Source organism: Trachemys scripta, chromosome 23 (genome assembly GCF_013100865.1).
Source record: "Trachemys scripta elegans isolate TJP31775 chromosome 23, CAS_Tse_1.0, whole genome shotgun sequence".
NCBI classification, from domain to species: Eukaryota; Metazoa; Chordata; order Testudines; family Emydidae; genus Trachemys; species Trachemys scripta.
Genome location: NC_048320.1, coordinates 1,920,877 through 1,931,740, shown reverse-complemented (window position 1 = coordinate 1,931,740; position 10,864 = coordinate 1,920,877). Strand labels below are relative to the sequence as shown.

The 10,864-nt window shown below is 48.5% G+C and overlaps 1 protein-coding gene across 2 annotated transcripts in view; it reads right to left on the bottom strand.

Annotated features, from left to right (window-relative positions):
• Positions 1-249: 249 nt before the first annotated feature.
• The window catches only part of MYO1D (myosin ID), a 371,118-nt gene continuing 360,503 nt past the window's right edge, over positions 250-10,864 (bottom strand). For both annotated transcript variants that reach the window (XM_034755839.1, XM_034755840.1), the window contains exon 22: positions 250-1,974. In XM_034755839.1, coding sequence (XP_034611730.1) covers positions 1,818-1,974 — 157 coding nt within the window. In that variant the 3' untranslated portion in view covers positions 250-1,817. The remainder of the gene's footprint in view (positions 1,975-10,864) is intronic.

Genomic DNA, 10,864 nt, shown 5'->3' with positions numbered 1-10,864 from the left:
CTCTATTCCAGATACCAATTAATCTCAGGGTCTCCTAAGCAGTGGCTGGGCAGAGACTCTGTTGTGACCCACGTACCCTCCCCTCTGTTCATAGAGTGATTTTGTATTCACTATAAAAAGCAACAGAGGGTCCTGTGGCACCTTTGAGACTAACAGAAGTACTGGGAGCATAAGCTTTCGTGGGTAAGAACCTCACTTCTTCAGATGCAAGATGTATTCACTATGGAGCAGGATGGCTACCATACCCTTGAATAGGGGAAGTGCCTCTTCAGGCCCCCCCCCCCACCCTTTTTTTGGGGGGGTGGGGGGGTGCTAAAACATACAGATCTGAGAGCTAAACAACTGCTCCAATGAAGCCAGGGACTGGAGGGCCCTAAGATGGGCTCATTGGGACAGATCCCCCAGGCAGGCTTGTGCAGCACAGAAGACTGGAATCCTGACCTGACCGGCAGTGCCCGAATTGACCAGCTATAGTCTCAATAATGTCACTGTCTCGCCCATTAAAGTACCACAGTAGAAGCCTGACATACAATCCACTGACATTAAATAAAAAGCTGGTTAGTAATTCTGGCAGAGGAGACTGGAGAGATGGTAAAGCCTGCACTTCATTGAAACCAGTGCCCTGTACCAACCTGGGGCACAGAACACAAGGGTACGGGGAACAGACACGCAGGCTACGCACCAGCTGCTAACAGAAGGCCAGAGAGAGGCACAGAGGGGCTCCATGGGCTTGTGCTGAAGGTGTCCAATGCATGGCTAAGGAGGGTCTCTAGTCAGCTGCAGAAGAGGAATCTCTCCATTTAAGAACAGGGTTTGTGGATTTCTCTCTGTGCTTGGATGGAATTGCCCAGAGTTAGCGTATACAGACTCGAGAGCTGTGGGCGGGTCTCCTCGGACCCATCATTTCAATGTTTCCAGAGCCTCTGCACAGACCCTGGAAAGGAAACCTTAACCCAACCGTGCCGAGAGCTCAGCCAGCATTCACCTCAGCCCTCACTGCACATGGGTCATGCAAGGAGAATGCAGGCTGGGAATCCAGAGGGTTTAGGAAGCAGTTACCACTTAGGAAAGACAACAGCTATGGTCTATACAGCAAAGGCAGCTTAAAGCCCTCTGCATCTGCAATTCCACCCCCTTGATGCCAGTGTAGCTCCCCCACCCCCTCCCGCCTCACAGGCCAATAGACTTCTTACAGGAAAAGCAGCAGGCTTATTTTAGAGATGCGTTTATAGGTACCCGCAACAGACACAGGAGCTCTGACGGAGAGGGGCTGGGGGGAGTGTGGGTTCTGTGCCTTCCGCAAGGGAATCCAGCCCTTTGCAAACATGGTTCCCTTTTCAAGGGAGATTTGGCCTTTCCAATTCAAGTCACGTTACTGCTGGACTCCTTCCCCGAGCCCCAGTCTTTGGTCCCAACAGAGGCTGCACAATATCGTGCGATTGAGACATGGAGATAAACTCAGAGGGGAATGTGGGAGAGGGTTAGAAGGGGGGGGGGAAGGGAGGAAGGCAGGTGTAGCAGTGCCCATAAGTAAATGCTCTCGGCTGAATAGCTCAGAAGCAGTTTCCTGAGTCCAGGCCTGCCAAGCTGGGCACATCTGATTGGCTATTTTAAGCTTTGGTGGATGTGGCAGAGAAACTCTCTCTTGAATTTGGGCTGGATAAACCTCTAGCTTTAGAGATCTGGTTAGGTGCATGACTGCAAGTCACAGCTGAGCATTTCTAAATGAATTCCCTTGAAAAGTTCAAGGCACAGGGAGGGCAACCTAAGCCCGGGTCTGTCTCCTTTCAAGGCTCTCTGCTCTAGTGGAGGTGATGCTAATTCCCTGGCACACACAGGATGAAACCTGAACGATTCTTGGTGAAGTCTGGCTGGGTCTGGTTGATCCTGGTTTCCACAGAGACCGTGCATTTCCTACCATGCATGCTGCACTGGACTGGATTGGTAACACTGACTTGCAGATGGCGTTTCTCACTGTAGGGCAAAAAGAAAACAAGAGCATTAAGAGATGGAGCCAGAAACAGACTCGATTACCTGCTGAAGAGCCTTTGCCGGGACTGTCGTGTAGTTACATGATTAGCAACAAGCTTCCTTGACCTCAGTTATCTCCTCTGTCACCATGTCCAATGCAGACCTGTACAGGTCACCTCTCAGCAGCTTTGAGGCCCCTAATCAGAACAGCCATGGAAAACAACAGCTACAGTTACTTCCTTTTCGCTAGATGCTGATCTACACTGTTCTAATCCCAGCTCTGACAATGGCTCCCTTGGGGGTGCAGCAAGTCCCCCTCTACCTGTCCCATTTTACTTCTAATTTAACTCTCACTCAAATCTCCAGACATTTGTATCTAGAAAAAAAGGAAGAGTTCCCAGGAAAATCACAGGGTTCTCCTACCATGTCATGCCTGTTCAGGGGACTATGCTGAACTGGTCTCAGTCAGTCCAGACTGGTGTCTGCAGCACAAAAATCACCAGCACTATCAGTATCCCCTTTCTTGAGGGATTTAACAGAGAGGCCAAGAATGAACCAGAGATAGGAAAATTATGGCATACTGGTTAGAGCACAGTGCAGGGACTCAGGAGACTTGGGGTCTATTCTTGGCTCTGTCACTGGCCTGCCAGATGACCTTGGGCAAGTTGCTTCACCTTTCAGTGCCTCAGTTTCCCTATCTGTAAAACAGGAATAATTATATGAACCTCATTTGTAAAGTGTTTTGAGATCTATGGATAAAGGCACTATAAGACCAAGGGATTATTACCACCTGTGAATCTTCTTTCTGGTACCCTGCATGTCCAACAGTCTGACCTGTGAGGCGTGCCCCTTCTTCCTGGGCCATGGAGGCAGACCAATAGATTTTGGCTGCATTTAGGTACCCGAACCAGCCGTTCCTGGAATTCGCCAGCAGTCTCTGTCCTCATAAACCATGCAGGAGCCCAGACCAGCCCCTCCTGGATATCACCAGATCAATAGCTTCCAAAGCTGACAATGTTTTACCCAGAAAGGTGAGCATGCAACCACCGAGTAGAGATACTTGTTGTCACAGAACTTTGGGGATACAAGAAATCGCCCAGCTTTTTAATTCTAAACTCAACTTTGACAGAAAAGACCAGTCAATACAGAATGCAACTATTCAGACTCCAATGCAAAAAATGCTCCCTAGGGCAGGACAGACCAAGTTCTCCTTTCTCCCATCCCCTCTGTGCCGGGCGGTCAGAGCTGTGGGATGTACAAAGCAGTTTGTACCTGTGGGAGGACGATCCCAGAGGAAGAGCCCCTGCCTGCTGCTGACGCAGCACATTCTGCAATGCCCTGGTATTGCTCCTACCGTGCTTTGTCAATGTGTGGCTCAAGGCCCCATCGCTGCCTTACAGGAACTCAGGAGGTGCCCGATCCCCTTGGACAGTGTGGATGTGCCTGAGGTCTCACAGGCCCCTGCAATGTTTTTTCCTACTTGCTCCATGCACAGATCCACAGGCTATGGTGTGCCTCCAACCTTTACACAGGCCCTTGGGAGGATACCCCTAAGCGCTAGCCCTAGTGGGGCTAAATGAGTGTAGAGGCTTGTTGGAGACCGTGGGAGCCATACAACCAGCAGAAGTTTGCTGCAACTCGGGGCTGTTTTTTCAAAACAAGCCGTTATTCAATAGTCAACTAGACTCCACTATTTTAGGGTTCTTCAGTTAGAATGGAAAAGCCAGGCTTCTGCATATGTCCACGCTGGCAGCATGTTCTGCCTCTCTGGCCCAAACCATCCCTGGAGAACCACGTTTGAACTCCATGTTGGGTGTCTGGACTACAAGTGGCTTAAGCAGAATCACTGCTCTCAGGAATCGAATTGTATCCGTGATGAATGGAAGTTGTCATGGAGCTCAGAACACGAACGATGGCTAACACCTGTCTTGTCAGCATTTTGGACTCAAGGCCCACCTTTGTTAGGTGTTGGGAGGTAGGTCATCCTGCAAGAACTCCAATTCCTCTTTCACTTTGGCTGCTCTGGCGTGGCTTCACCTCTCCTGGCACACACTGCGAGTAGCCTAGGGATCTCAGTTCCCTGCTTTCGGCTTCCCCACTGTTTGCTTTATCAGGTTTGGGTTTGGGTAAAGGACTGGGCCATATCTCACAATCCCCTCCATACTATTCAAGTCAGAGTAAGCTTCAGCTGCACATTAATCAGGTCTGAAACTGCGTCCTTGCAGGGCCAGTAAGGAGCAATCAGATTCACCAGGATTTGTTCCCCAGGATCTTCTTCAGTGTTTTAATCCATAGTGGAAAGGGAGGGGGAGAATAAAGACAGCCCGACCGTCATTCCGGGAAAGCACTGACGGCTTGTGCTCTGTGATCTCGTCTCTGCAAAGAACCTTTCAGACGGCTTGTGGTGCAAAAGGCCCAGAATGAGAAAGCTGCATGTTTGGAGGGACTTGGGGGGACAGAGTCTGGATCCCATGACATTTTTCAAAGTGCCGGTCTGCTGACCTGCTTCCCTTGAGGTGGGGACTCTGCTGGAGCTTAGAGTCTGCTCTGCCTATGTCAGGAGCCACTTCTTTGCGGAGTGTGGGTGCACTGGTGGTTGTCATGTCCTGGCTGTGGCACTGATGGTGGCATGGCTGGGACCTGGTAGTTACAGGCGGCTTGTTGAGAGTGACAAGCAGCCTGATGGCACACAGCCCCAGCTAAATTTATACACTCTTTATTTTCTCCTCCCTCACCCAGACTCTGGAGTCAGCCCCCAGCCCTGGAGACTGGTGTCCGTATTGATCAGCCTCTCTGGTTCTGACACTAGAAAACCCCACTGGAACTTTGGGGGGCAAGCCCGCCACTTGAGAGAGGCATGAACCAGTTTTGAACACTAACTCATATATCCTGGTTGGATGAAATTTCCTTCTGGTAGGAAAGGAGAAGCTTTGGGAGGGACCTCATGGAAGTGGCCCATTGCAGAGTGTCCTGCTTGCCCAGGAGTGAGTTAAGGTCTGGAGGGAGAATTCCCGATGAATCACCCAAAAAGACCTTTTGTTTTCTGTCCTCTGAAATGAATCCTTGACCTGACCGATGTCTAGGGTCACTCCCAGGTACGGAAGGTACTGAGAAAGCTAAGGATGATTCTTCTCTATGCTGATCAGGACCCTGTGCTTCTGCAGGAGAGAGTCTGTCAGATAGGCCGTGAAGGGCTACGTTCTGAGTCTGGGATCAGATGAGAGGGTTGTCCAAAAATGATAAATCTAGAACCCTCTCTCTCCAAGGTACGACACAAGAGCTACTAGGATGTTCGTGACTATTCAAGGGAATTTTCCCGCAGTGGCATGCTCTCTTTCACCGTCTCCAGTACCCCACTGTGTGAAGTGGTGTGCTCGCCCACACAAAAGAGAATCTTGGAAGCCTATGTTGGGAGATTGTTTTGGATCTGGGACACCTGATGTTAAGTGGGGACCTCTGGCTGGAAAGCCTTCCAGAAGAGTTCTATCCATAGTTCCAGGGCTTGTTGAAATCAGACCACCTACCTCTTCCAGGTTTGCAATCTCTTTGCTGCTCTGCAGGACAGAGAGCCTCGAAAAGAAGAGTTAAAACCAAAGGAGGGCTTTTGTAATTCTTCCTGGGCTGATCTGAAGGAAGGGATCTCTTCACTTTCTCCACTGCTGTCCCGAGTACGGAGGGGAGAGTTGTGTGCCTGATCCAGCAGTTCGGCGTGGACCAAGCCCTCTCACTGGCCAAGAATGCTGCCCTCCTCCTTTGCAGGGCTGCAGGGGAACCTAGCATGCCTGTGCCTCAAGGCTACCCTGCGCTGTGCCCAAGGAGCTCCAGCATGTGGGGCACTCTGTGCCATGGAGCACTCTGCACCACATGGCTCTGGCTGGAACGTGCAGGAGCAAGATGGGCACCTGCAGCGATTCTTCCTGTCCCCTCAGCCACCGCCCAAGTGGGGGAAGTGGATGAAGGTGTCGGAAGGAGCTGGCCCTCAAAAGCCCCAGGAATATCAGCCTTAAAAAAAGTTCCTCCTATTCCCAATCGGGCAAGTTTTCCAATTGATTTGTAGGGTTTAAAAAGACTCCCCAAAGCCCTGTCACAAGCAGAGCCCCTTGCTCTGCTCCTGGCAAAGACTGCAGAGGGACAGAATTCCAGGAAGGGTGGTTCCAGCTCCTGCCCACACCCAGCATCTAGTTATCAGCCTCCACAGTCTGTGCCAGGAGCAGACCAAGGGGCTCTGCTTGCGACAGGGCCTTGGGGAGCCAATACTGGGTGGACTGAGGGGCGCTTGCATGCAAGGATGGTCCATTAGTTCCCCTGAGCTAGTCACTTTTTTATTGAAGTACAATTTGGGAGAAAATAGAAAAAACAAGTAAAAGTTTCTAAAAAAATCAGAGACATTAACATGTCAAATGACTAGAACCGATCGTCACTGAATCCTGCCTTTTTGCACTGAGCACCCACACTTGATACATCAAACGGGGCACTGCCTGAGATCCTAAAGGATGAGAGATCTGGATTCATTCTGTATGACATCACTGCACATGTCACTTTTGGCCTTAAAACCTATGAATCTAAGAAACTGATTGGTCTGACCTCCAGTATAACGCAGCCCAGAGAATTTCACCTCGTGATTCTGTTTGACTTAGAGCGTCTCTTTCAGAATGACATCCAACCTTCATTTAAAGACTTCTAGTGATAGAGAATCCACCAAACCCTGGAGAAGTGGTCCCAATGGTTACTAACCCTCACTTAAAACCTTCTGCCTTGTTTCTAGCCATTGGCAATTGTTAGACTTTGTCTGCTAGACTAAAAAGTCCTAACATAGGCTATTAACCACTTTGCTGCCACAACTTCTGTTCAAAGAGGATTTCCCCAATGCCCCTGAAGGAGCCCCTTGTCCCATGAACCGCGTGTGTCAGAATGCACCCACGGGATTAACATGTGAATGACTTTTTAAAAAAATATAGTCATTCTATTTCGGGGAGGGGTACTAGCATACAACTGGACGCAGCACACAAAGCCCTCATGTTGTTCCAGATATTTAATACTTCTTTAGTCGTGACTCAGTGAGAAGCAGCTAAAGTCCCTACTTACTGTGCTATTTTTACCATGGCTTAGCAGAACTAGCCGTACACAAGGAAAAGCCAATCAGAGGTTCCAACAGACTCTCGTCAACGTGCGCTGGGAAGGTAGGGTTAACAGGAAGCAGTTGTAGCAAAGGAGAAGGGCTACTGACGTTCATTCTCCTCAAACCAGTAGATAAGACAGGCTACTAACAGCTATCAGACACCTTGGCTTCTAACTCTGCTGACCCTCAGAGAGGGGCAACCCACCCAAATGGGGCAGAAGGAATCTCATTAGCCCTCCTCTCCATGGGAAAGGAAGGATGATTTTGTGAACAGGGCCCCAGGCCTGGGAGTCAGAAAACCTGGGTTCTGTTCCACGCTCCATCAGAATTCCTGCATGACCTTTGGAAAGAGAACAGGAGTCCTTGTGGCACCTTAGAGACTAACACATTTATTTGAGCATAAGCTTTAGAGGGCTACGAAAGGTGCCACAAGTACTCCTGTTCTTTTTGCGGATACAGACTAACACGGCTGCTACCCTGAAACCTGTCATTTTGTAAAGAGACTTAACCTTCCCGTGCCTCAGTTTCCCCCAGGGAAAATGGGGATAATGACACCTATCTCAGAGGGGTACCGGGAGGCAAACTAACAGTTGTTCATACAACATTTGCTTTGAGAGAAACCAGAGAAGCATACTCGAGACAGATTCCTGTGGAGCGCTCGAAGTAGCTGGTTGGGGGGGGGGAGGTGTTTTTGCAGCACAGTATTTTTCCCTCCCAGGGGATCCAACCTGCTCCACTCCCTACAATAGCACAGTCCCAATGAAATAGTGTTTCCAGCCTTTCCAACTGGCTTCATACAAATGCTTTCAGATCAATATAACCTCCTGGTGATGATTACGAATCTTCTGTACTTCTGTTGGCATTCTATGGTCAGAAGAGACTGCAGGCTTTTCCAGGAGACGCATGTGTCGGGAGGAGGGGAGGGCTCTTAAATACCAGTCAGCCAAAGCATCCACTTTTGGGAGTCCAAAGAAGGACTGTCCAACCGCATCCTCAGCCTCCCGCTGGGCAAAGCAGCCCTGAGAATCCCCCTAACGCAGTACGAACAGGTCAGTGTGCCAATGCACCAAGGCTCTCAGATAACACTCCAGTGGTCTGTCAATATGCTGACGAGTAAGAGGGTGAAAGAAATGTCAACTTGGTTTTCATTCCATCAATCAGGGCAGCATCACACCTGTTATGGCAGAGGCAGAAAGGGGAGAGGACAGATGCTAGGAGCCCGGAGGTAAGATGGTTTATTCACAGACTGAAAGGCAGAAAACAGCTTTCTGCTTTAGCCAATAAACCAAAGCATCTTCCAGAGCCCATTGGTACAACTCAATTTTATCAGCATGCATGTTATTGACTGATCTAAATACTGCATACTAGGGCACAGGGGAAGGTAAATCCACTATTCCACAGTCTCCTGCAGGCTCTCAAAAAGAGGAGAGACTGAAATGAAGATCCGCTGCAAGACTTTAGTGCCTATGGGTGGACAAAGTGATTTCACAGGCTAACGCAACACCTAATGAAAACACCCTTTGGGGTGGCTGGTGTTTGGCAGGTCCGGTTGAGCTAGGACAGATGTTATCCAGGCTAGTGAAAGGTCTCACTTCCACAGTCATTCTCTGGCTAATGGATTAGTCAGTCCTTCCAATAGGAAAGCCTAACTCTAAACCCCATGCTACCTTTCTCCCAGCCTTCCACAGCAATACAATAACTCACCCAAGAAAAGTTCCAGTAAGATGTAAGGGCGCTCACATTAGTGAAGCTCAAATTTACAGTCTGGCGATACAGAGGTGAGGTCATAATCCTGTCTCAAAGTCCCATCCACCCATCCTCCTTTCAGTTCTTACATGCTGGCAGCGTTTTCAGTGATTGAGGAATGCTCCTGAATTTGTTAATTATTTAAAAAAAATAATTCACCTAGACCATGGACAAGTTTTAGAAACAACTGTGCTTAATAAAATTCTCTTGTTCTCTAGAGCCATCCGAAGACTTGGAAGTGCTTTCTACCTACTCCACAGGGGGAAAACAGGGCAACCCAGAGAAGTCAAGCACCCTGCCCAAGCTCACACAAGTCAGTGGCAGTGTCAAAAACTGAACCCGGCCTCTTGACTCCAGTTGTGTGCCTTAATCACAGGATCCTCCTGTATCTTTGGCCAGTGAGAGAGCACAGAGCTCATCTGGGGCGCAAACATTAGTTTACAATTGTAAAGTGCTATATGGGTGCTAATGCCATAGTCTCTGTTTCATTTAGTTCAAATCAGGCCACTGGACTCAAATATATCACATATAATTACTGAAACCTGGTTTCTTAGCGAGAATGACTTCAAAGCTAATATCCTCTGCTCTAGGGAACTGAATGAACCTGTACTTCGTGTTCTCAAGAGGAACGGTAAAGCTGGTGCAACCTATGGCTGATTTAAAGCTACGCCTTTCATCACAACCCACTTTCTGCCTTACATCCATCCTGTTTTCCATTTCTGCCTCTCCCCAACGGTGATCAGCTTGGGCCTGCAGAAAGCATGTACACCAGAGGTCAGAGAGCAGGATGACTGGCCGATTTCACAGCCATGAGTGGGCTGACCATTACTGTGTACTGATCTGCAAGGAAAAGATTGCTCCAAAGCACCTTCCTCTGGGTCACTCTCTCTTCCACAGGCCTCTTGGACTGTTTCTCCATCAGATCCTACACTTTCTATATACCATGACTCCCTTACTAGCCCACACACGGTGACAAAAATCTGCCCTAAAATACCTCCAAACACCGCTAGTAGAATTCTGCTCCACCTTTATGGAATTAGTTCTGGCTTTCAGCCAGCTCCTTGAGTGGCTATTTAAGGCAGGTTTGGCCGTGTACCATGAGGTTTAATTCAAGTGTGGATGGAAGTAATACCTCTGCTGAGGAGGAAGAAGTGTAGGATGTTGCTGCTGTGCATCTTTCACCTTTTGGGGAATAAAAACAATGTGGTTATTGGAGAACGTGAGGGGAATGCAATTCCCTGCAATCTGGGCATGAAGTAATCCTGCAGGAGTGTGAAGGAAGAAAGTGAGCTCTCATGGGCAACAGGGAACAAAACCAGCAACATTCCAGCCTTGGCAAGAAGGCCACAAGATAAATTTTATCTTTGGATTAAGATGAAGGTCTTGGTGTTTTGTGAAAACACTGAGGTCCTTCTGTATAATGGCAGACAGTATTTTTGGATAGAGACGCTCTTTCTCATCACATCTTGGCAGTACAAGTGACAGCTAGTGATCTCGGCTGGTTGTGTGGGGGCTTTCTTATTTCTATTTGGATTTAATGGCTCAGTGAACTCTGTAGGATTCAGTCATTTTTCCTGCATCTGCTCCAAACCATCATGGCATGCAAAGTGCCTTTATCAGATTACTTCCCTTCATCTTCGCACTAGCCTCTATTGCCTTGTGCTCATTAGAGAAACTAATGGCAAACAGAGTCAATTGCTCTCTGGGTGAAAGCACATGCATGTACCATACGAGTAGTAGCTGTATGTGCATTTAAAGATCAGATTCTAAACTCAATGTGTGGTTGAGACTATAGCATACAGAAAAGAGGTTTAAACTTACTAGGCACCTTGGACTATTTTGGGGAAGAGGGAGCCTACATGGAAGGGATGGGGCTCCATCTTAATGAAAGTGAAACCAGATTGCTGGCATGTGAAATTAAGGGTTTGACTGAGGATTTAAACTGGGAGCTGGGGGAAAACAGACATAAGCCAAAGAGCACATAAATCGGACAGAGATATCTGTCAACAATGTTAATAATACAAAGAT